The 26,089-nt window shown below is 53.8% G+C and overlaps 1 protein-coding gene across 1 annotated transcript in view; it reads left to right on the top strand.

Annotated features, from left to right (window-relative positions):
* MYO18B (myosin XVIIIB) overlaps positions 1-10,217 on the top strand; it is a 78,767-nt gene extending 68,550 nt beyond the window's left edge. The window contains exons 42-43 of the mRNA XM_074159675.1: positions 7,217-8,517; positions 9,334-10,217. Of these exons, the coding sequence (XP_074015776.1) occupies positions 7,217-8,516 (1,300 nt within the window). The 3' untranslated portion in view covers position 8,517; positions 9,334-10,217. The remainder of the gene's footprint in view (positions 1-7,216; positions 8,518-9,333) is intronic.
* Positions 10,218-26,089: the final 15,872 nt, after the last annotated feature.

Here is a 26,089-nt window from a genome sequence, read left to right as displayed (position 1 = left end):
TGCAGCCCTGCCGGTACCCCTGCCTGCAGCCCCTGCCCGGGGGCACTGCTTTCCTGGGGATGGTGTGTCAGCACACGCATATCCGTTTTCCCATCTTTTCCCCCCAGAACCAGGGCGGGGTGGGGGGACCAGGCTGGCACTGGGCACATCTCGCTGCGGCACCCACCTGCTCCCCGCGCGTGTGCAGGTCCATGAAGAGATGCTCCAAGCTGATGGGGTTTGATGGGGTTTGATGGGGTTTGCCGACTGCCATTTCATTGCAGACATTAGTATGAAGCTCCCTGCTCTGATTCCGGCGAGATCAGTCCCCGCTGCATTCACCTGCTTTGTACAGTAAAATAACTATTGCCAGAATTAATTTTCTGAAGAGCAAGTCCCCCGGCAGCGGACACTTCGAGCATGTTTGAAGCGGTCCGTGGCTGATAGAAGGCAGAATTTAAGGGTGGTCGGGCAGGGCAGGGACCTGCGGGAAGGCGGTGGGTGGGAGCCTGAAAAGTTCTCTGAGACCCTGCACCCCACCGCAGTACCCACCAGGAAAGTAATTCCTCTGTGCTGCTTACAGAGTCACAGAATGCTATGGGGTTGGAAGGGACCTCTGGAGATCATCTAGCCCTACCCCCTGCCAGAGCAGGTCCACCCAGAGCAGGTTGCACAGGAACGTGTCCAGGTGGGGTTTGAATGTCTCCAGAGAAGGAGACTCCACCACCTCTCTGGGCAGCCTCTTCCAGGGCTCTGCCACCCTCAAAGTGAAGAAGTTCCTCCTCACGTTTAGATAGAACTTCTTATATTCAAGTTTGTGCCTGTTACCTCTTGTCCTGTCACTGGGCACCACTGAAAAGAGACCGGCCCCATCTTCCTGACACCCTCCCTTTAAGTATTTATAGGCGTTGATCAGATCCCCCCTCAGTCTTCTCTTCTCCAGACTAAAAAGACCCAGGTCCCTCAGCCTTTCCTCGTAACAGAGATGTTTGGGTCTTTGGTCCAAATAACCCAGCTCCGATCATAAACGAATGGCAGCAAGTCAGGAGTTATGGCTAATATCATATTTCTGAGCTGAAATACACTGGGTTTGTAATAAAAGGGCAGGTATGTAGGCTTGGGGATTAATAAAAATAACTTACGGGAATGACCGTGGCCGTTGTGAGAGGCGATTTGTACCTCGGCTTGGAAATAGTGTGACAATCTGCCTCCGTCCTGGGGGTCACGAAGAGGCGAATTGCAAATCCGGGTGCCGTAGCTGTGTTTGGCTTTCAGCTAATCTAAGATGGAAATATTAGAGAGGAGGCTGTATGAAATGCAAACAAACAGACGATGAGACTGGTAAGGTAATAAAAATGAGATCAGCGAAACGAGCTCTTCCTTATTAAGATTCCTTTGTCTTACACAAGCACCCAGTAATGAAAAATGAATCTTTTCCAGCATTGGCTTCTCAGCACTACATATGGGATATTTCCTGAACAAACAGCTGCCAAAAGCCAGAGGAAAGCATAGAAGGCTGTTATCGTCAGTGTAGTGTACAGGAATGAGAGATTTGATTAACATTTTCTTTAATTCTCTGCTATTTAGGTGCTTGTACAAAATGTTGGCCAGCAGGGCTAAGCCTCAATAAACATGACACATTGCAGAGTTGGAATAATCTATCAGGGTTTGGTTTTTTTGTTTTGTTTTTTTTTTTTTTTCTTAGGAAGCCAATTCAAAACTTTATGTATTTATTCTGCCCCTCTCCGAGCAGGTCGGGGTGGGGTTGCGATAGAGGGGCTGATCCTGAGGTGCAGGAGGGAATTGCATCCCATGGCATCCCACGATTCCTGCATCTCATGGTTCCTGCATCCCATGGTACCGCGGCATCCGCAGCCCCGGCATCCTTTCCCCTTCTGCTTTGGTATTTGAAAGCAGGAGCCCGGGTCCCGAGGCTGGTGGGGATCCGACACGTCCTATTTTTAAACATTATTGTGTCAAAAGCAAATCATTCTGTGGGGAACTGGGAGCTCTTCTGTAGATGACGGTGTGACAAGAAAATCCTCCTCTGACAGAAATTAGGCCAGTCTCTGGCTTTTTTTCTCCCTGGAATGGAGTTGTCTTGGCTTTATTTGTGAGCTACCAGGAAAAGCATCCGAGCCACACTTTCATCCCTGGTCATGTGTTGCGATGCATGTGTGGATTTTATTGTATAAATTATTTCAACTAGCATAATTGTAATCACGTTAATTGCTATGTAATCTTCACTAATTATTGTTGTATGTCATTTGCTTTGGTGTGAATGGCATATTGCAGAACTCCGTTTGGCTTAGAGATGCCTTCTGAGTTCTGCGTCAGGCCCTGCTTTTGCCTTTGGCTGGGAAAAATCCTCGCTGAAGCTGAGGCGAGGAGCGGAGTTGTGCTCGGTGGCTGTAGCATCCTCCCGGTCCTGTCTCCTGCAGCGTCACCCACCACCGGGGCTGCCGGGGGCTCCTGGGGTTATTCCAAGCCCTGGGAGTTACTGATGGCATCTCAGTCTGGGATTTATGGATGAGCAGAGGATGCTGCGAGATGGGATGGGACTGTCTCACACTTGTGTCCTGGCTTGAGTATGGCTGAGAGGAGATTAGTCCTGACTGGGAGGGTCTCCAGGGAAACCTTAGAGCCCCTGGAGTCCATAAAGGGGCACCAGGAAAGCTGGGGAGGGACTTTTGATCAGGGAATGGAGCGATAGATGAGGGGGAATGGTTTTAAACTGAAAGAGGGGAGATTTAGACAAGATATTAGGAAGAAATTCTTTGCTGTGAGGGTGGTGAGACCCTGGCCCAGGTTGCCCAGAGAAGCTGTGGCTGTCCCAACCCTGGAGGGATTCAAGGCCAGGTTGGATGGGACTTGGAGCAACCTGGTGTGGTGGGAGGTGTCCCTGCCCAGGGCAGGGGGGTTTGGACCAAGATGACCTTTAAGGTGCTTTCCAACCCAAACCATTCTATGATTCTATGATATTGGGGTGGTTTTTTGGTAGCCACCAGGGTAGAGTTAAAGGAACAGAGGATGGGGTGCTGCTGCAGTAGTGTGGGCTCCAGCCACAGTCGCATGGCGATGGGGGCCAGCATCCCAGCCTCCCCGACCATGGCAGCCTGTGGCAAGCACCAGCCTCTGGGCTTGTTCCGTCAGAAACCTGTTGCACGGGAGAAATTTCCTTGTGGTCCTCAGGCTCCTTTTGCAGAAAGCAATTAATTGAAAGGGCGGTGTGACTTCAGTGCCCCCGTGATGCGGGAGCAGGGGCACGCCGTGACCGGGGCTGGTGCCGGGGTGGGCGGATGCCGCGGTGGGGGGGGTCTGCAGAGGTGGGTGAAGCAGGTTTTGGCTTTCTATAAGGGGAAGCGATGAGAGGTTTTGCTGGAAGGACCCGAGCCTTTTAGATGCTGGAAAGTAAGAGGGAAAGCATCAAAAGCAGAGAAGTCCCTGCAGCGTTTCCTCCCCGCGCGGGGCCTTTTTGCTGCTGGTGTAAGACCCGAGGAGTATTTGCATTTTCATTTAAAATCCAATCAGGCCCCGTGTGCGCTCGCCAGGCAGCTGATGCTGCTCGGAGTTAACATGCCACAACCCTGGCGCTGGCACGCACTGGCCACGGGCTGATGAGCTGTGCCTGGAGAGATAAAGCTTCCCTGGGAAAACCAGCCCTTCCCTTAGGTTTTACTTAAAAAATGAGGCTGATAGGAATTGTTGGGAGAGACAAGGAAGGATGGGGTGGTCTTGGGCTTCAGCTCTTCTGCTGAAAACCAGGGCATGGAGAACACGAGCAGGAGATGCTCCAGTATCCGGCCTCGGTGGCCGGACTCATACGGGCCATGAGATTTGGAGGAACAATTCCCGTGTTTGCAGCTTTCACTCCACTTCAGGCTCTAAAGATTATGATAAAAATGCTAACTGTCCCTCATGCTGAACAGGACAATAAATAGCAGTGTGTAAACCATCCGTGTTCACAGTCCATTAGTGTTTCTTACCTCTCCAGCTCGCTTCTTTCTCAGGCTTAAAAACTAAAGGAAAATATTGAAGCTGGCCGTTTAATTTATGGAAACCGGTCGTGCAGCAGTCAGTTTACAATATTATTTGGAAGCGTTAGAGAGTGATTGGAGCAATTTCCGTACAAATTCACATGGAAGGATTACACCAGCTATTTAGGTAAGATGCAATTTAGGCTCCTAAAACCCAGCATTATCGAAATGTCTCAAACTATTAATCAGCTGCGAGGCTTCAGCGGCGCCGGGTGCAGCGGTGCGGGGCAGCCCTGGAGGTTGCTGTGTTCCAGGGAGATTAAATCTCTGGTTAATTCATTTTTGCATTGGATAATCAAATGGTTTGGGCCCCGAACCATTTAATCAAATGATAATCAAATGAGCTGTGGGCACAAGGCACGGCGGCAAGCACCGGGGCCAGGCGGGCATCTCCGTGCCCTGGGCTGTACCAACGGGCGCCGGGGACCTGAAGCCGCTCCATTACCCCGTCGCTTCTGCCATCGCCTGCGTTTCCCAGCCGTGGAGTTTGTCTTCCACCCGTCTCGGCATGTAAATTATTTCACGGGTCAGTGGAGCCTGGTCCGAAAGGGTCCAGCGCAGTGCCTGGATTATCCGCTCTCGCCCCGTTCCCATGGCAACCCCAGCATTCCCGGAGCAAGATGCTTCATTAGTGGCGATGTAAAACTTGGCCGCTGCTCCCACCCCTCGAAGCCTGCTGGCCTCCCGGAGATGTATTTATATTTAGGCTCTGCTGCTTTACTCTACCCTTTGCTCTCTTTTCCCCTTCTCCTTTCTTTCTCAGACAAATTCACATCCCGGCAGCCTTCTCATTAAGGGCCCTTGGCTCTTCCTGGTCCAATTCCAGGTCCTTGGCGGAGCGACGCCGGGGGTACCCGTGAGTGGGGATAATCCAGGGGCAGCTGCCAGCACTGGGCACAGACCTTTGTCAAAACACATCGCTCACGGGCGCCTACGCTCCCCCTCACATCGGCAGGCGGCTGCGCGCGAGCAGCCTATAGATAGCGACTGGCGATCATTGATCTAAAGCGATGTACCGGGAAGGGACACGGCACAGCTCTGCGGAGCGACTGCTTTTTTTTCCCACGTGTGCTGGCAAAGAAGCCCTTTGCCTTTCCCTAGAGTGGGAGAGGCAGAAAAAACAGTTTTTCCAGCCCTTCGAGCCAACGTAGGTTCTCGGGGGGAGGGCATGTAGGTTGGTGGTTGGACTCAATGATCTGAAAGGTCCCTTCCAAGCTAGGTGATTCTATTGAGTCTATGTATAGTGTCACATTGGGAGCTTAGTGTCAGCAGTGACACCGAGCCCTCCGGTGTAGTGATAGGATGAGGGGTAATGGTTTTAAACTGAAAGAGGGGAAATTTAGATTAGATATTGGGAAGAAATTCTTTGCTGTGAGGGTGGTGAGACCCTGGCCCAGGTTGCCCAGAGAAGCTGTGGCTGCCCCATCCCTGGAGGGGTTCAAGGCCAGGTTGGAGGGGGCTTGGAGCAACCTGCTCTGGTGGGAGGTGTCCCTGCCCAGGGCGGCGGGTGGCACTGGATGGGCTTTAAGGTCCCTTCCAACCTGAACCATTCTATGATTTTATGATCGCAGCCCCCTCCCCATCACTGAGCACCAGCTGCAGAAGGAAGGGGACAGGCTGGTGCAGAGGAGTCTGTTCTGCAGCCCACATGTGCCAGGATCTGACCACTTGGGAGGGCCCTTGGCAGCCAAACAGGCACCACATTGGAATCCTGCGGTGCCGAAGGAGATGCTCCCAAACTCCTTTCCTGGCAGAGTGGGTGCTCAGTGCCACTGAATGATTTGGGGAGGGACAGGCAGGATTTGGGTGAAGGCAGGACCATCCCCTGCTCCTGCCATGCTGCCAGCCCTGTCCTGCTCAGCGAGTGGCCGGTGCAGGGGCAGGAATGGTGTCACCACAGGGGTCCCAGAGCAGCTTTTGCAGCCCCATGGTGAGGAGCAGGACTTAAATCAAGAATACCAAGGCTCCTCCTGGGCATCATCTCCTGGAGGGCTAGCACCATCCAGTCCCAGCCACAGACCTGCTGTGTGCTTTCAGCACAGAGGGACATGCCATATTATTAGTGTTATTATTATTATTATTATTGTTGTTGTTGTTGTTATTGTTTGTTATCATCGTTATTGCCCTTTTCTGCTGCTTCACAGCTGCACTCTGCACAAGCTGCAATCCTGGCAGGAAGAGCCACAGCTGCCTGTGCTGAGCTGATGCTATCCCTGGTTTGCCACTGTGTTCTGGATAAATCAACCCCGCAGACTGTCCATCATCCTGCCAGGCGAGGGCTGCGGGTTCTGGGGATGCCATCCTGCTGTGATTGTGATCGGTGTGGCTCCTCTTTGGCCAGCAGAGGTGGAGCCCACACGGTTCCTACATTCTCATCAGCTCCCATTTGCAGGGTGACGGCCCATCCCCACACATCACTTCTGCCGATTGCTCTTTAAGGAGCAGATTTTGTTCCCCAAAGTGCATTTGCTTGGCAAGAAGATCAGTGCACCCGGCAGCAGCCTCTGCCTCCCCTTCCTGGTCTGTCTCCCTCCTCAAAACCCGGTTTTGCCAAAGGAAATCCCCACGGGAAAGCAGTTTACCCCTTAGGACGTGCTGCTCCTGCTCAGCCCTGGCCAGGCGTTATTCGGCTCTTGCAGTTCACAATCATTTTTCCCTCCCCGGCAGCAGCCTGGGTGAAACGTGCCCCGCAGTGATGTTAAGATACACTCGGGGGGCTCTGCAAACTGGTTTCGCAAAATTTCAGTGAATAATCTTTGGCTTTGACAGAAATAAAATAAATCATAGAATCGTAGAATGGTTAGAGTTGGAAGGGACCTTAAAGATCATCGAGTTCCAACCCCCCTGCCACGGGCAGGGACACCTCCACTAGAGCAGGTTGCTCAAAAATCCTACATATTGCTATAATCTGTCAAGAAAAAAAAAAAAAAAGGACGTTTGGAGGTATGTGTTGGTTTGGCAGAGCTAAAGGCGGTCACGTCACGCACTCTCTGCCACGGATTTAGCCGGGTTGGCTGACTTAGAATTATTTAAGATAAAATCTTTGGGCATTGCCCAACTGCTAGATGCAGCAGCGGGAGTTTGTTCTGAGATGACTGTGCAAATACCAGCTTTTCGCTGCTCAGCCTTGTCCTTCATGAATGACATTACGGATACTGGAGATGGCACAGCTTAGGCTAACACCAATATCTCTTCTTTAGGGGGAGCGGAGACACCAAGGAACCATCGTCGAGCCGGCCGGCTTCATCCCGGAGCGCTGCCAGGTCCGTCGATGCTGCTGATGTGGGGAGGATGGCGAGTCCCTTGCTTGGTGCTAGACGACGGGAATATGGAAGACCTTGGGCAGATGAAGAGGAGCTGGAGAGCCCGAAAAAGCCTGCGGACAGGATAGGAGAGACGTCCCCATCGGTGCTGCGGCGAGGGAGCTCCCCGGCCCCGGAGGGGAGGTTCCCCAGCCCGCTGTCCCCGACGGTGCCGAGGAGGAGGGGGCTCTCTCCGGCACCGGTGCCGGTGCCCAGCTCGTCCGCCGCCCTCTCCGAGTACGTGGAGGAGCTGCGGCGGCAGCGGGGAGCGGAGCGGGAACAAGGGCGCCCGGCGCTGGGAGACACTTCTCCCCTCCCCATTTACCGCACCACCGGTGCCGCAGCCCTGCGGCGCTGCCGGGCTTTGCCGGCGGCAGAGGATTCCCTTGGGAAGCTGGATGGGAATCAGCCTGGGGAAGGCGAAGGAGCAGGCACCAGCCTCGTGCGCTCCTCTAGCCTGCGGAGCATGGCCTCGGAGCCGGCCGAGCCGCCACGCTCCCCAGCACTGAAGAGAACATCAAAGTTTGGCTCCTACGACTCCCTCCTGCAAAGCCTCGATGGCTCCAGCCGCCGGCCGAGCTCTCCGGCTGTGGGGATGGAGATGCTGGGCACGCTGCAGCCTTGCTCCTGGAGAAGCTGCCTGGAGCCGTCGCTGGAAGACGTGGAGCTGGGAAGGGGCTCTGGGAGGGTCCTGAGCTCGCTGTCCAGTGACGGGCTGGGTGAGGGGAAGGGCAGCGACCCCTTCAGCTGGCGAATACCCACCCTCAACTACGAGAGGAGAACCAACGTCGACTTTGATGACTTTCTCCCGGCCATCCGCAAATCCCGCTCCACCAGCAGCCTGGCCAAGCCCGGCAGGGACAGAAAAGATGGCCACCGGCCCCTCACCGTCCGCTTCCAGGATGAAGCCATAGAAGGCAGCTCGGTGTCCTCAGAGATGAAGGGCACGGCCAAACGCAGCCCGGTCCCCCGGGAGGACCCTGGGGACCTCTCCGACTCTTCCTCATCCTCTGGCTCCGTCCTCTCCTCCCAGAGCGCCGACAGCATCAAGCGCCGGCCGCGGCCCCAGAGAGGGGATGGGGAGGGATGCAGCGGCAAAGCCAGCACCCAGAGCAGTGGGGCGAGCCACCGGGCAGAGGCGGAAGGGAAGGAAGACGATGTCAACAGCATCATGAAGAAGTATCTGGGAAAAGACTAAGGTAAGCCTGCTGAGCCGCTCACCGGCACTAGCTCGGAGCAGTGGTGGCAGGTCTGTGGTGCTGGCCCCGAGCCAACGCCTGTGCTGATGCCATGGGGTGTGTGGGGACAGGGTGGCCCGGGCCAGTGGGTGTCCCCATGCCCCCCCCCCGGAGCAGCCCAGGACAGGGGAGGCACTAGCCAGGCTTCATGCCTGATGCCCACTTGTGCTCCCAGCTCTCCAGCAGCCGGGATGGTGACAAGAATGTCTCTTGGGGTGTGCAGCACCAGGGATGGCACCCCGCTTGCCCTCTCCTTGTCCCATTTGGAGCCGCAAGGGGGTGGGCAATGGACATGCCGCTGGTGCCTGGCCAGGACACCAGCTCTCAGGTTTCCTGGACTCTCGGTGTCCCAAAGATCGTGTCCCCCAGCTCCTATCACATCACCCGACAGACGCATCCTCCCAGTGCTTGTTCTTGTCTGATTAATTTGAGATTGGCTTTGGCTGGAGGGTGGAGGTCACCCCCTCCGGGGGAAGGGGGTCCCTCCTGGACCAGGCGTGCTTCCCCCAGTTAGCAACTGCCTCTGACAACCACTTCGCTCCAAGTTCTGGATTGCAACTGGCACTTGGAGAATTAGGATTTATTACTGCAATCCAGGTTTGAAAGCAAAGTCCCTAATGAATGCGCCACAACTGTAATTAAGTGTTTAAAATAGATTAGAAAAACATTTTGTAGAACCATTGCCTTTAGACTAACTTATTGGATGTCAAGCTGTGACCAAATTGACTAAGCCAACACAAGAAGGGAAGCGTGTGTTAATAAAACATTTCTTTCCAGGAAGCACAATTTGCATAATGAAACGTCCCACTTCCTCCAGACTTTGTCTCAATAAACTGCAGCAACCGGCCTCGGCGCCGCACCGAGAGAGGAGCCGCCACCCGGCAATTCCCTGCTCGGCTGGAAGAACACCCCGGAGGAAACCTCTGATTTAAACAGAGACTGAAAGCGGCTCCCCAAAAGTCTTGGGGATGGTTTTACAGATGACGAGACTTATTTTGTTGTTGTTGTTGTTGTTGTTGTTGTTTTTAAACATACCCTGGCTTCTTTATGCTCCTGCCTTGTTTCCCATCACCGCAGCTTCGCTCAGGGCCAGCCGCGGGGACGAGGGACTTTCTTGTTCTCCTGCCGTCCTTTGACTCAGGAGTTGGTGCTGTAATTAAAACCCAGCGGCTGTAATTAAAACCCATAGATGCCTGAGAACGTGCCACGCTGGCCAGGGGAAGGCCACGCTGTAAAGAGCAGGAGGAACATCACACCTTTTTAACCCCGACGCTGCAGCCCAGATGTCTCATCCCACGTAGCGCTGCCCAAAAATCATGCATCAAAAAGGATGTTTTTGGGTCTCGGTGTGACCTCCAGCAACAGCAGAGCCAGAGGGTCGGCCAAACCGAGCTGCACGTTGCAGAACCTCTCTCTTTATGTGCTTTTATTTTATTTTTATTTTATTTTTTTTTTGATCTTCCGGAAGCTGAGACTTTCTCTGAAGCTTTTATAATTCTGTAGATATTTGAAGAGGGATCCGTACCTGCTTTCGTGGCTCCTGCCTGTTTGGGATATCTGGGCACGTCCCCCTGGCACGCAAGGCAGCGCTGCGGTGCGTGTGGCCGTGGGAGGCTGTATGCGGATGTCTGCTTGGTTTTTACACAATAAAATATTTGCTTCTTTGACACGAGCCCCTTCTTGTCTTCCCTTTCCCCGCAGCGAGAGCAGGTCCGTGGAAGCAGCGCGGTGCAGAGCTGAGCGTTCCCCCCCTGCCAGCCCCCACGGCTGGGGGCTTCTCACCTCCAGGACCCTCCAGCCTCCCCGGCTCTCTGCACTCACAAAAAGCTCTTTTCTCAGACTCAACCCTCTTTCCTAGAAGAGATCCAAACTTCCACACTTTCCAGCACTTTCCACACTGGAAGAGGCAAATTGGGCAGTTTTCAGCATTTTGGTTTTTTTGCCTTTTGGATTCCTCGCATCCATTTCTAATTTAAACCGAAGCCTCCAGCGAGAGGCATTTTCCTTGTCACAGATGAATGCAAAAAACCTCTGGCTGTGGGTTCACATCAGCAGTTTGCTCGGCCGCCCGGAGGCTGTCAGCAATTCCCAGCAATTCCTGGCAGGCGGGAGGCAGCTCCGCACAAGGTGACATTCCCCGCGCTTCCAGGTCCCCCTTTTACAAGGTGCGAGAAGACAGCAAGTGAAGAAATTACCTCTAATTAGTTTAAAGTTGGCCTTTCTGATGATTTGGGTATTTCTGGAAACAAAAAAAATCGATGCATTTTGTCATTCTTACGTGGCTCAACACCACCACCCCCAGTACCCGGCAGCCGGGTCCGTGTATTTTGGGGGGTGGTCGGATCCTGCCCCATCCTGGCCAGCAAAGCTGCTGTTTGGCACCAGCGGCTGCTGGCCCTGCCTGCACCAGGGCTGTGGTGGTGCTGGGGGGGGATAACGAGATGCTCAAGGAGGACCAGGGTGGGTGGGTGGCCCCGGGCCGTGCATTGCCACGGGGCTGGGACACCCCAGGCTTTGATCTTTGCGGCGAGTCTCGCTCCCGGGATGGATTTCATGCTCCTTGGGACAGGGCAAGGCATCTCCTGGGGTGGGATTCAGACCTCAACAGCAAGAAAAACACCCCACACCGAACCCCAGCCTTTGCACGTAAAATGAAGATGATTTATTTCAGATGTTTTCCTGGATACACACTTGGCTTCGGGGAGCGAGGGGCCAGCTCTTGCCACCCCGGTGACTTCACCGGTCCCCGCAGAGCTGGGGGATCGCGGCACTTTCCATGAACACGTTCAGTTCTCCCAGAGCTCAGTACGACCCCAATAAGAAAGTCTGTGCCTGGCTTGGGGCTTTTTTAAGCATTTTTTCCCCCCCTTGAAACTGGCAAACTGCAGCGTGCTGTGCTGTCACTGCAGTCCCTGCAATTTCACAAAGGAAGTGAAAGGCATCTTCTCCCCAGTTCTCTCTGCATAAAGTATAGAACTCAAAGGGGAAAAAAAAAATAGTTTACAAAAATCCTGTACTTCCTTCTGTGCTTTCAGATGAAAAAAGAAAAATCACAGATTGTGTCGTTTGGAAGAGATATCTTCATGGTCTGTCCTTCCAACTTGTCTGGAATATTTTAATAATATATTCGAACAAACAGTTCAGGGAAAAATCTTCCAAAGTGGCACCGGCTGAGCTGGGCAGGAACGGGAACCTTTTTCCCCATGAGACTTCTCAGCCTGAGTGATGCTGAACCTGTCCTGGCGCCCCCCCCCGCCAAACTCCCTCACTCGGGGGAGGCACCGTGGGAAGGGCTGCGGAGGGAAGTTGGGCAGGAGGTTCTGCCCGTCTCCTGCCTTGGTGTGGGAAGCTGACGGAGCAGGGTTGATGCTGGCTGTCCTGGGGGCCATCAGCAAGACCCAGGCATGGGACGAGGAGGAAACCACCAGCACCTGGACACTGCCACAGTGGGTGCTGAGAATTGTGCTGTTTAATTACTTCGAGCACTCATGGCACGTTGAATCTGATCCTGAGTGCTGGCCCCGCCGGCAATTGCTTTGGAAATGAAGCTGGGACCAGCAGCTCTGGAGTCGGGCGATGCTCTTGGAGCCTCCAGAGAAATAAAACAGCTGGAAAAAGAGATGCAACTGCAAATGAGTCACTGCATGCACTCAGTGCTGATGGGCTGTGAGCCAGAGCTCCCCGCAGCCCCCCAAAGCAGCGCCAGACCCTCTCTGGTGGGGACAAAGGCTGGGGACCTCCCCAAAAAGGCCACAATGGGTTTGGGGGTGGCCGGGGCAGGGGCTGCAAGGGGGGACACATGGCAAGCAGGGACCAGCACGCAGCGTGGGAGAAAGCAGCCACGGAACTGCTCACTGTGAGGGATTTCTATGTGCGTCTGCCATTGGTAAGACTCATTGAGTTAATTGTCCAAATGAGCTGGGCAAACTGATATAATCTGATTAAACTCCAGCACTGATGGGGTGGGAATGCCGGGGTCCCACGGCCCTGGGCAGGCGGCTCCCACGGCACAGGCAGCAGGGGGGCCAGAGTGGGTCCCTGCCCTCGGAGGGATGGGAAACGGGATACAGGGCTGTAAGACAGCGAGCAGGACATGGATCCGTGGGGGAAGGCAGACGGACGAGCAGGAAGAGCATCGCAGCACGGCTTCCTCCCGCAGCATCGCAGCTTGGTCTCTTCTCTGCTCCTTACCTGCAGGAGACGGCGCTGGGGGGGACATGCCAGCGCCCACAAGGGTGTGGGGACTGCAGGTAAGGGCACCCCAGCTCACCCAGTGCTGGTGACACCAGCAAAGAGGGAGGGGGGGACACCCTGAAGGGCACCCAGCACCCCTGCCAGGAACCCAGCCCTGCTAAGCATCCTCACCACCTTCGGCCTCTGAAGCCCGACCTACGGATACTGGCTGGATGAGGTGTCAGTTTGCGTTTCATTTTTAATTGAATCTCAAAACGCTACTAAAATTGCTCAGTATTTGGTGGCTGTAGCAAAATGATTCTTTTGACACTGAGCCTTTGATTTGGAATTACTACAGCGGTGGGTTTGCTGAACATTAAGCTGTTACTATTTAAACTTGCAAAAGAAAAGCAGATTTGTGTGTAATACACTGACTTTTTTTTTTTTTTTTTTTTTTTTTTTTTTTTTATTCCTTTTGCTTTGCAGGACACAAAGAAAATTGCTCTGTCACTTGAAATGGCTTTGCACATCCTTTAACAACAAACCAGGGGAAAAATGATGCTTGGACTGAAGCTTTTTCAGGCTGGGTCCAGAGAATTGTTTGCCCTTGAAGCAGCCGGAGCAGGAGGAGAGGAATGCTCACGGGCGGCGAGAACGAGCCATCCATCAGCGCTGGCCGGCAATAAATACTGTGCCCGTGCGGCGCGGGGTGTGAAAACGCCTGTTCCCTGCCCGCTCCCGAATGCACAAGAGACAAGTAACCAATGGCCAGGTCAGTCAAATTTAGGATGGCGGCAGTTTATAGCCTGGAGTAGGAGGACAAGAGTTATTCTCCTCGCCCCTGTATTTTAGCCACATTTACCTGCCAGAAGCCGTTTGCTGCTGTGAGGGATGGTGCCCGCGGGAAGGAGAGCACGACTTTGGGAAGGGCGCTGTGCCTGTGGGGGGGTGAGTTTTATTGCTGAGATGCAAACATTGCCAGCCCAGCTCGGGGCGGGAGACATCTCCCTGGGGATGTCCGTGCCGTCCTTGGAGAAGGAACGATGCTGCCAGCCCAGAGCCCTGCAGCCGGTGGGCATCCTTTGCCCGAGGACACCTCAGAGCCTGGATCAGGCTGGTCTTTGAGGGTAACACACCCCCCCAGCACCCCTGTACCACTGTGCCCACAGCAGCTGGCTGCTCCCAAACCTCTCCGAGAAAGGCAGACACTGGTAAGGAGAAGCGTCTCCACGTCAGACGGAGAAGCACCAAGCAACCGAGGCTGCCGAGTTTCTAATTAGCATAATTAAAGCATGCTCTTTTCTTCCAATGGATGTGCCTACGGAGAGTCTTCATCAGAGAAAAAAGCTGTATAAAGAGCTCCTTCACTTCCAAGATGCTCATCATTCAAGATTGAGTGTCCAAAGCTGTCCTGCCCCTGACTGTAGCGTTCGTGGAGCCTGGACCGGCTCTTCTCCTGCTCCAGATCCTTTCTTTGCCACATCATGTCTGTAACTGATGGAGACTCGAACACCGGAGCGGCCAAACTGGGTGGGCTCATGTGCTGCCCAATGCACGTCACCAGGCCAGGGAATGCATGGTCCCTGCTGCCGGGGGTACCAAGGGCTGGTGACCCCCCCGGGGTCCCCATGATCCCCCCTGAGCCACGATGCCTTTGCCAGAGCTGGGTGTCAGGGAGATGCTCTGTGGTCCCCTCCAATGCTCTCAGGGAAGTCAGGGAGCTTCATTTATTATACTTCCAAGTTTAATTAACTGAGTATATAAGCCTCTTTTCAAATAAATAAGCTCTTTTTCCCGGTGCCTGCATCTGGAAACGTTCCGCTTTGATTCATAACTCAGAGGGATGGCAGGCACAGGGTGATGCACTTCCTCACCATGTCCCTCCTGGGGACGGGACCTGGCAGAGCCACTGGGGCTTCTCTTACGGGCTGGTGGCTCTGGCAGCCAGGGTGGGGGGATCGAGAAGAGGACACCCGCCCACCCCCGCCTGCGTGTGACAGGTTTCAATTTCACGCCTATTGGATGCAGGGAGTTAATACCCGATTGCTGCCACGCACGCAGGCTCTCTGCCACTTAAATGTGTCCCTTCCAAAAGGGAGATAGAATTGAAATTATTCTTCCCCAGGGCGGTTCAACAGGCGTGGAAGCCTCTTCTCGCTCTCCTCAACGTTAACCCTTGTGGCTGGGCTCGTTCTGCAGGGTCTTGCATCCCAGCAGCTCTGGCAGCAGCCAAGCCCACCTCCGCTCCAGCCGTTTACTGGTCACCTTCAAACGGGCTTGGGCTGGGGAATTTGCTCTGCAAAGAGGTGAACCCAGTCCTCGCTGACGTGAGGAAAGGAAAATAGCTTGGACTTGTCAAAGCCTTAGTCCAACTTCCCTCCTCCCTGCGTGGATGGAGAGCAGGGAAGGTGGCCCCGTGCTGTGCAGGACCACTGAGGGTTACCCCCCCCCAGCCCCAGGTCTCCACCAGGACTAGGACCAGCAACGCCACCCTCTACTCTGTCCCAGTGTGGGGACTGGCAGGGAAGAAGGCTGCCCATGTGTCCATGCTCCTCGGTGGTGATCCCAGCTGGAAGTTGTCACCTTGCTCTTCAGGGTGGTGGCAGGATTTGTGCTCCTGCCCTGCTCCCTGCTGCTCACTTTTCTCCCCAGCTTAGACCTGAATGACTGCAGATTCAAGGCCATCTGTCAGACTCGGGGGGGGGGGGTAGGGGGGGGAATTGTTTTACCAGGCTGAATTTTATCCCTGTTGAAATCCCCCAAGGTTTCCTACATCAGCGGGAGCCATCCCACACCCTCCTGCCGTGCCGGTGACAGTTGTGTGCCGTGCTCCCACGAGGCTCCCAGCAATCCCAGCGGAGACAACTAATCTGGGGAATATTTAACTCCACGCACATGCCAGCACCTCACGGATGCTGAGGGGGCCGCAGTCCGGGGGGGGGGGATTCCCTAAAGTCAGGACTAGGACCGGGAGGACGAGCTGGTGTCTTTGGGCTGGCACTTCTTCCCACAGCCCCTCCATCTCCTGCGCAGCCTCTGCAGGAGCTCCTGGGTTTGAAGCCAATATCTGAATAGCCAATTAGCAGAGGATGTGACAGGACTGTGGTGCACTAATTAAGAGCCAAAGGTGTGTTTCAGTGACCCCCCCCGGCTCCATGGGGTCTGCCCCGGAGATTCTGGTGGGTCCCAAGCAGGGGCATGGCTCTCTGCTCCAGACACTCGTGTCCATCTGTGTGGCTCAACTCAAAAGGTCTAGAATGTGTATTATGTGCATTATATATATAATATATATTATGGATTTAATATATATATGTATTATAAAGGAGTTTGATATGTCATCAAATGATTGGTGCGTTAGGAAAAAACAGTATAATTATCCTCATTCTATTTTCCATTCCTCACTAAAGGGACTTTTGCTTGAACTGCTAGAATTGTTATAATTCATTTTTGTTTGGGTTTTTTTGGGTTTTTTTTTTTCAAGTGCAGTCCCATGCAGGACTTTCCCACCTGTACCTAGAGAGATGGTTTTTGCCACACGCTCACTGATGTCCGCCCTTGCTGCAAAAATCGACTCGATACAATCACGTTGTAATTTTAAGGCTCATCTGCCTTAAAAGTGAGGAATTTCTTTGAATTGAACTCCTGAAAGAACAGCGAGAGCTTAATTACAGTAAAAGGTCCTTGTGCTGGTGCAGCACATTGCGAACCAGCTGGGGAGAAAAGTTTCTACAATAGGAACCTTTGCAGAGTAACGTGCTGGAGTTGGGGAAGCTGGGGGAGAGGGAGGTTTTTAAAGGGAATAATAATAATTAAAAAAAGCCCAGCAGAAGAAAAAAAATCACTAGTCTGAGGTTCATTTGCATTCCCATCGCAGAGCTCCAGCGTTGGCAATACAAATCCAACCCACCCAGACATCAGTTTACAGGAACAACTGCAAGATCCAAAACTGGGGCAAACTGTTGACGCTGAAAACGCTTCTCGAAATGAATATCGATGTTCTCGTCTGCTGGTTGGAGGGGCCAAGGCACAACGACCGTGCCTTGGGAAACAGACCCCCCCGGAGACGGCTGGAATCCTGGAATTGTGCGAGGAGGCAATCGCTCTCCTGCCATTTTTTGTTGCTGTGTTAAAAATAGCTCAAAGTCTTGGGTTTTGGATTTTTTTGATGTTTTGGGGTTTTTTTTGGTTTTTTTTTTTAAGACAAAGGTCAGAGAGTTTGCTACCTGTCCATTTTAATTACTTTCCAACAGCACAACCTGTGTCAGCTGCCATCCTAGAGGATAAAACCATCCTGCTGTGCCAACGTTTCCCAGCAAAAGCAGGATTTCACTGGGAACCTGCACGCACAGCGCTGTATAAAAAAAGGAGGATGCAGGATGGACTGACAGCCCCTCCGGTGACCCGGGGCTCCTGTCACCGAGCAGAGGTGCCAGTGAGGAGGAGGAGGGTTTCCCCCCATGCCTTCTGGGGAGGTCGGAGTGCCCTGGGCAGGGGCTGGGACTTGCAGTTGCCCACCAGCATCGGGAAGGCAGTGGCTCATCCGAGCGTGGGGACCTGGGGAGCGCGGGCAGGGATCCAGGGAGACGGGGCTCCGTGCTGAAAACGTGAACATGTGCTTTACGGAAAGTGCCAAGAAAGCAACATTTGGAGGTTAAGAAATGGCAGAAAACAGACAGATTTTTTTTATTTTTTTATTTTTTTTTCCATGTGGAATTCAGCGCAACGACGACTGCGAGTCTCACAGAGCGCAAGCTGTGCGGCTTTGATAATTAATTAATATTTGCAGAGGGCTTTGGGATCCTCAGATGAAAGGTGTTGAGCGTTATTACCGTGATAGATGGCCGATGACAAGGCAGGGGGATGAAAGGAGAGGGGGCTGCGAGCTGTGTCAATGAGGGTCCCTCCCACCCCCCCTTACTGGGCTCCCCAGTTTGGAGGGCGGCTGACAGAACTGGTGGTGCAGACCAGGTGTGTAAAGGTGCACCCAGTAAATATCTCGAAGGCTTCGCTGTGACCTTGCTGCCCACTGATTGAGTGGCCGGGTGGCAAGCTGGTGGCCAGCAGCCCCAGAAGCGGCGATGCCCAGCTCCCCCCCCCCGGCCATGAAGGAGGTGGGGGGGAAGGGGGGAGAGCTCCCAGCTCTGTACCCTTCAAGCATCTTTGCATTGACGTCGCCAATTGCGGGTTTTTTGAGCCCCCAAACACCCTGCAAATTAAATTATTTATTCAGATGAAATGTGCTTACAATTGCAAAAGGGATTCGCTTAATTGAAAGTGCAGCCAGCATTTTAATAAAACTATAAAAGGGTGAAACGTGCATAAACGGAGGAAAAGCGTTTAATCTCGGAGCGATCGCTTGATGTTAGTGAGCGCATTTAGCTTCCAATATAGCTAAGCAAATAATACTGAGATCCCACGAGCAAAGAGATATTTTTATCTTTTTTTTTTTTTTTTTTTTTTTTTTTGCACAAGCCCTCGGTTTAAATTTGACATTATAATTGTGAATTATGTTACTTCATTACCATAGCTACAGAAGGCTTTGACCAGCGAGTGGATCGCATTACTAATGGCTGTCACAGGCTGGCGGCGCCTGTGTTGGCGTGACAGTAATCCCCGCGGGGCTGCCGTGCCCTGCGTGACACCCCCGAGCCACCACCAGCGGCACCAGACGCCGTGGGCACGTTATGGACGCGGGGTCAACACGGAAAATAGCCCTTGCTTGGATTTTAAGCGGCTCAGATCACAGGAGATGGCAGCTGTGTGACGAACCCGGCTAACGAAGGGGGTCACTGGCCACCGTCCCCCAGCTCTGAAGGTCTCGGGGCAGTCCCAGGATGGAACCTGCACCCAGCGCTGGGTTGGAGGGGGAGAAAGGCTTCTAGGCGCCGTTTATTTAACATAGGACAAGGAGTAATGGTTTTAAACTGAAAGAGGGGAAATTTAGATTAGATATTGGGAAGAAATTCTTTGCTGTGAGGGTGGTGAGAGCCTGGCCCAGGTTGCCCAGAGAAGCTGTGGCTGCCCCATCCCTGGAGGGGTTCAAGGCCAGGTCGGAGGGGGCTTGGAGCAACCTGGTGTGGTGGGAGGTGTCCCTGCCCAGGGCAGGGGGGTTTGGACCAAGATGACCTTTAAGGTGCTTTCCAACCCAAACCATTCTATGATTCTATGATTTTGGGGTGGTTTTTTGGTAGCCGCCAGGGTAGAGTTAAAGGAACAGAGGATGGGGTGCTGCTGCAGTAGTGTGGGCTCCAGCCACAGTCGCATGGCGATGGGGGCCAGCAGCCCAGCCTCCCCGGCCATGGCAGCCTGTGGCAAGCACCAGCCTCTGGGCTTGTTCCGTCAGAAACCTGTTGCACGGGAGAAATTTCCTTGTGGTCCTCAAGATCTCTTCCAACTCAAACCATTCTATGATTCTATGATTTCACACCAGCCCGGGGTGCTCCGCTCTCATAGGGGCTGTTTTTAGGAGGGAGCTGGGGAACCCTGGGACCTGTGCTTTTTTCCCAGCTGTGGCTGCAGCGAGGAAACATGGAAAAGGGGCAAGGAGCTGCTGGTTTGGGCACCAAGGATGCAGCAACGGGGCCATACCCAGCCCTGCACAGCCTCTGGGGAACGCAGGACCTGAGAAAGCATTTCCTTACGGAGCATCAGGGTCGTGGAGCTGCATCTCCTCCATAGCAGCACAACACCTACACCTCTCCAGAGCTGGGAGCAGCATCTTCCTGGGCTTCACAGGAACTGCTGGGCAAGGGCTGAGGCAAACCGAGCCCCGTGCCTGGTCGCTTGTAGCCCCACGCCAGGTATAACGGGCTGCGCATCCTCGGTTCGGCAGCTCCCAGCAGCCAATTAATCCTTTGTCTTGTTAATACCTCGGAGCAGCTTGTCTGGGCTGCGTGAGCCTGTCTGCTTCCCGATGAATAATGCAGCACAGCGGGGAGGTTGCTGAGGAATTAGGCGGTGATTATAATTAGTGTGGCGAGTAGAAATGTGGGGCGCGGAGGGGTTGTTCCCCGGGAGCGGGGCAGGAGGGGGATCTTCTGTGGGAGCGGGGCAAGAGGACAGAGCCAGCGAGGCTGGTGCATCCACGGTGGGGGCTGCTGCCTATTAAGAGCAGCCGGCTCCTGGTCAAGGACAAGGCCATTAACACTGGAGAAGCCACTTCTGCCCACCCCTGCAGTGATGCTATGGGGGGCGGGGTGGGTCCTGCCAGAACCCTCCTCTTCCTCCTTTGGCCACCTGATAGCAGAAGCTCTGGACGCCGCGCACAGGACTTTGCTGCCTCCTCTAATGCTCCTACCTGGAAAATGCCCCCATCCTGCTCCTTGGGCTCTGCTGAGCCTCCCAGAGCAGGGTTTGTCCCTGCCAGGGCAGGGCTGTGGGACAGAAAAGGCCATGGAGACATCCCAGTGGACACAGCAGAGAGATCCTGGCTCCAGAGGGGTCCCCGTGATGCTGGGGGAGCTTCTCGGGCTGCGCTTCCACATCCCAGAGCCGACTTCATACCCGGTGGCTAATGCTGCTAAATTAGCATCGCAAGAGAGCTCGCAGGAGGGAGGAGGAGAAGTTCTGGCTTTCACTTTTATAGAGATTAACTGAGAAACACGCAGAGCAATCCCCCGGCGGCCGTGGCCTCCTGCCCTCGCTGCAGCACGATAGCTCTGCTGTGCCACAGCCCTGTAATGGTGACCAATGGCCGGCATGTGCTGGGGGGACCAGTAGCCCTCTGGCCGGGCTCCCCCCCACCCTCACAGGGCACGACACAGGCTGTTCCCCTCGGCCCAGCGAGCAAATCCCTGGGGATTTCAGGCAGATTAGGAGCATTAGCAGCAGCTGGGCAGGGGTGACCACTTTGACTTTGCAAGTCCAGGTCCTCCCGCTGCTCTCAAAGCCTCAGAAAACTTGTTACAGGGGCAGCTTTTGCCTCCTTAGCCTAAATCCCTGCCCAGCAGTAAAGCTGTGGGGAAGGAGCCCTCAGCTTTGGACTTTGGCACTGAAATCCCTCCCGGTGTGTGCCAAGGGGGAGGCTGCAGCTCCTCTGCTTGCCCCAGCCCAGGGATAAGGTGTCTGTGCGTGGCTCCTGGAAATCACAGCAGGTTTTGCTGGGGGAAAACTCCCCTCCCTTCTAGGGAGGCAGCTGAGAGATGTCCTGCGCTGCTCACTGCCCTTCCCAGCCTTTCTGGCTTCACATACTAACGGCATCCCTCTCCCACACTGTCTCCTAGCCTTGGCTTTAGGCTGGGCTGGGCTTCCAATGGTAAAAATAAAAACAATCACCTTTAAGACACGTTAAACACCCAAATTCTGTGAAATCTTAACAGGTTCCTAAATATTGCCTCGTGGCAAGTACTGCCTGAAGCCTGTGCCTGGCACAGGGATGCAGCTGAGGAGCCACCGGAGACCAGCAGTCTCTGGGCAAAGCCTGGTCTGGCTTCAGGAGCAGCAAGGGTGGATGAGAGCAATTCAGACCAAATCCTCACACATTTGGGTGCAGGGGCTCTGCAGGAGCGTGTCCAGCAGTGCCAAAAGTGCAGCTCCTGCCCCTTGCTGGGGAAAATGACGCTCTCACTCCCGTGGGAAGGGCTGAACCCATGGCCCGTCGCAGCTTTCCTGCCGTGGCCAGAGAAGAGCAAACTCTGCAGAGACATGCAAAGAGAAACATGTTTGTCCAAAGCGATCCTCTTCTCTGACATGGTTGAGGTTGATCAAAAACTGACCCTCGCAATCACAGCTGGTGGTAATTGGGATTTCACGGCATCCATCAGTTCTGCCCCGACTGCGATGCTCAGCCACCTCTGCAAAACGGGTGCGAGCACCTGCACTTATTCCTCCTCTGCAGAGCATCCTTCCAGCGCCGTCACCAACTCCCCGAGGTCCCCGCACGGTGGTACGAGGCGGGGAGAGATGGTGAGATGGGGAATCTCTCAAATCCAGGATTCAAACTCTCTAGCTGAGGAGCTGCTGCTAACAGCCCCGTCTCTCAAACCGCATTTGTATGGCGTGTTGTGTGGAGTTACTGTAACCAAGGAGATTGGAAACGCGGGGAAATGGCTAGTCCCACTTATCAGGGGCTTTTCTTCATCTCTGCTATTGCACAGAATTGTGCTCGGTTTAATAAAGAGGTTGAAAACGGCGTAGCCCTTTGCAGGGAGAGACTGTTCTTCACAAGGCACGCTCAGCTGGCATCTGCTGATATAAAAAGATGAACAACTTAGAAAATCAGTGCAGCTACCGGCTGAAATTCTCTGCGCTCCTCTAGTCATAAAACTTACATCTGAATTGTAAAAATTACCGGGCAGTTTCCAAGCCGGCGTGAGCTGGCACCACGCCGAGGAAGCTCGGGAGGTGGTTTGGAGGATTTCTCCCACCCCGTGGGACCCCTCGGCTGTGTCCAGAGAGGGCAGAGGACACGGATACAGATCACTGGGAAGCTCCTGGTGAATGCTGCAGTGCAGCCCCCGTGGCCCCCAGCATCCCACCCCAGCCCCACGGCGCGGAGCTGCTCTTTCCCATACCCAGGACGGAGCCTTAATATATTCCTGTCTATTTTGGAGTCTGCTCCTGGGGAGGAAAGCCATTATTTAAACATTAATTCCTTGTGTGGGCTCTCTTGCAATAATAAAGCAGGAGTGCGGAGGTGTTGAAGGAATTATATTTTTATTTAATCACGGAGTAATTACAGGACCGTAGCTCTACGGAGTGGCTGTGATTGACTTCCCTGCCCAGCTCAGCCCCGGCTCACGGGGAGACCCCGGGGCCGCATCCAGACCACTCTTTAACTTCAGATTTTGTACAGGGCAGCATTTTACAAAAGGCAAAGGAAATATCCCACGGGTGGCTGGTGTAAAAGCAGGGACACTGGCAAGACCAGCGGTCCTGGCTTTGCTGGGAATGGGGACAGTGCTGGGAAACGCCTCCTCTCCCCCAGCCCACGGCGGTGACTTGAACCTTGTTTTTTCCTTAAAGCTTCCACCAGTCTCATCCAAACGTGGTTACGGCGATCTCAAGGCCAGAGAGGTTCTGCAGGGTCTGGGCTGACCTTCCAGCATGGGCAATTAAATTCCTCCAGTTGCTGCTGGATGGAGCCCAGTCATTTGTGTTCCAGTAAAGCTTCTTCTCAGAAAAAACATCCCGTCTTAATTTGAAAACTTCAAGAGATGGAGAAAGCACCACTTCCCCTTGATAATTTGTTCCAGTGGTTAATTACCCTCACTATTAGAAATGTGTCCTTTGTTCTAATTTAAATGTGCCTGGCTCTGGCTTCCAGTCATTAGTTCTTGTTATGCTTTCCCTGATAGATTAAAGGACCCTTTCAGAGCCCACTTTATCCCGGGAAAGGGTTTGGCACAGCGGATTCGAGGCACCTCTGGATCCTCTTTTTGCTCAACTCCATGGACCACGCTCCCTCCTCCCCTCTCAGAGGCATTTTTCCAGACCTCAAAGAATTTTCCTACTTCTTTTATTCACCCTTTCCCATTTGCCCAAATCCCTCTTTAATTAACCACAGCTCCCAGACCTGCCTGGAATATTCCCCTTGGTCCTGCCACGGTAAAACCACTCCTGGCCACATGCCGGGGCTGTTTACTCCAGCACAGAGTGTGAGTTATAAATGTATCACGAAGTGCAGCCCTAAAAGTGCCCGTTGAGTTGCTTTTTTTTTTCCTTACAGCCTCCAAATTATTTTCACATTTGATGTTTTCTGGGACGCAACCTCCCAGTTTGCGAGCGTGGCCTATATTTTTCTGTCTCTAGATTGCGACATCGCAGGGAATTGTATTAAAATGTATTTTTTCTTGGATGGCAGTGAATTTATCAAGTAACCCAGATCCCCCTGCTCCAGCGGGACGTGGGCTTTCCAGCAGCATCCATCCCTTGCAGAAAAGCAACCATGTCCAAGAGCTTGAGGTATTTCTTAAGCCCACAGAAGCACCCTCAGCATCGGCACCTCCGACAACAAGCTGCTCGGTTCCCAGGCACCGCTGCCATTGCTAATAGGTTTAGCATTGAGCCCCACGGTTTAAGCTCTTTAGCAGGAATAATGCTGCGTTTTGCGGGGAGATGAGGGCAATGCTGGTGCTCAGGGATCCCCGCTCCTGTCCCCATCAGCGAAGGAAGTCCAGGAACCAGGGGGGAACTCCCTGCCCTGCTCCATCCCTGCGGCTCTCCCCACGGCTGCCCCACTGTCACACAAAGGGTGGCTGAGACCCCCTCCGAGGGAAGGCAGAGATGCGTGGGGGGCGAGCGGGCATCCCCCAGGGCTCTGGCTTGGCAACCAGAGCGGACCAGCGAGGAGCATCCCCATCCAGGGCCAGGGATGTGCCGGCTGTCGCCGCAGTGCCCGGCACTGGCACTCATCCAGCCTCGCTGGCAATCACAGGGTTGCAAGCCTGAGGTGTTCTCAGCAATTACGTGTCACCCCTAACGATGTCTCCAGTCAGCTGCGGCGTCATCACCAGCTCAGCACAGCGGGCGAGCTCTGTTCCCTGCCTGCTGACATCAGCGGTCTGTCCAGGGATCCAGCCCCAGGGACACCGTTAGCACCAGCACCGCACCATTAGTGCTGCATAGCTCAATTAACAGAGACCACATCATTTGTCTGGCGCTGGCCTTAATGACCTCATCCCAGGGCCGTCCCTCCCAGGGCAGTCCTAGAGTTGTGCTCTTCATCCCCATATTGTGTGGGATTTTGTGTCACCACTTTGGGAATTCCTCAGCACCGGGCTCCCCGTTCCAATGGGTGGCTTTGAGATTTGTGGGCACTCACCAGACGGTGGCCGTGGGTGATTTCCAGGTCAGGGGATGCTCGCGGAGAGCTCGGCTGGGATTACTCATGGCTTGCTACTCGCCTTGTGCAAGTGGCGTCGCTCCCGTTTCCTGGCTGGGTGACAAGCAAACAAGATGAGACCACGCAACACCTACCACAACATGGGAGGATGTGCTGGGGGGGATGTGTGTTTTTTCAGCAATAAGGAAGATCTCTGGCAGTTCTGTTGAGGGAGACAGAAGCCGGTTTCCTCTTTTGACAAGGCTGGTGCCTCTGTGTGAAGCAGGCTGGGGACCTCTGCCCGGCACAAGGAGGTTCATAAATCATCGATGACTTGCTCAGCCCTCCTCTTGCCAGAGCCAGGTCCTTGTGGAAATGCTCCAGGAAGGTCTTTGTGGACCTCCTCCTCCTCCTCCTCCTCGGAGGTGTACCACGCCAGCATCAAGAAGTCATCAAGTAAATAAAGATGGGACTCTTACTCACTGCTGCCCATGTGAATCACTGCTGGGTCCCACAAGGACATCAAAGGAAAATGCTCCGTTTTCTTAGACCTCTGCATCCCCACTAAAAAAAGCCATCCTGGCTGTCCCCTCGCCCTTGCTCTCGGCTCTGCTGAGCTGCCAAAGCCTCAGCACAAGAAACCTTCGCCAAGCATCTGCAGCCAGTGCAGAAACCCAGAATTAACCGTGCTTTCAGCAGTCTTTGCTGCTTTTTTTCTGCATGCCTTTTATTCTGCAAAAGCACTTGACACAGGGGAGAAGCACAAGTGGGAAAGGACATCCCGAGCCGAGGCTGGCCAGGGGAGAAAACAGCACCAGCAGCAGGGATGTGACCTGAGTGCCATCGACTCGGGGACCTGCTGGTCTCTGGAGCAGCCCACACAGCCGAGAGGGGCTCTGGGGACTCAGATGGCTTCAAACCCCAGCAAAAGCCCTTGTTTGATGGTGGGAGGTAGCCATCGCAGCCTGTGCGCAGCAGAGACCGTGGCCCCGGGGAAGTGAGGGGCTGAAATGCTGCTCCAGGACCTGCAGCCTGTCACAAGACGATTAAAGAACCCGCTCCTGGAGAGAAGCGTCCAGCACCAGGGTTGAGCTTGGGTAACAAAACTCTCCCAGGGAACAGGTCAGCGCTTTCAGCTGTTTGAAATAGCCAGCCTGCAGCCCTAGGCAGGTTTTATGGCTGTACAAATGGATATAGAATCATAGAATCGTCTGGGTTGGAAGGGATCTTTAAGATAATCTAGTCCAACCATCAACCTAACTCTGAAAAAAAAAAAAAAAAAAAAAGAAAACCATACAAAAGAACCCCCCCCCATCAGTAAACCATGTCTCTAAGCACTATGCCAACCCATCTCCAGGGATGGTGACTCCACCACTTCCCTGGGCAGCCCATTCCAAGGCTTAATAACCCTTTCAGTGTAAAAATTTTTCCTAATATCCAATCTGAACCTCCCCTGGTGCAACTTGAGGCCATTTCCTCTTGTCCCATCACCTGTGACTTGGGAGAAGAGACCAATCCCTGCTTCTCTACACCCTCCTTTCAGGGAGTTGGAGAGAGCGAGAAGGTCTCCCCTCAGCCTCCTTTTCTCCAGGCTGAACA

The sequence above is a fragment of the Numenius arquata genome, chromosome 16, assembly GCF_964106895.1.
Source record: "Numenius arquata chromosome 16, bNumArq3.hap1.1, whole genome shotgun sequence".
NCBI lineage: Eukaryota > Metazoa > Chordata > Aves > Charadriiformes > Scolopacidae > Numenius > Numenius arquata.
Note: the sequence above shows the minus strand (reverse complement) of the source record. Positions and strands in the feature narration are given on the sequence as shown.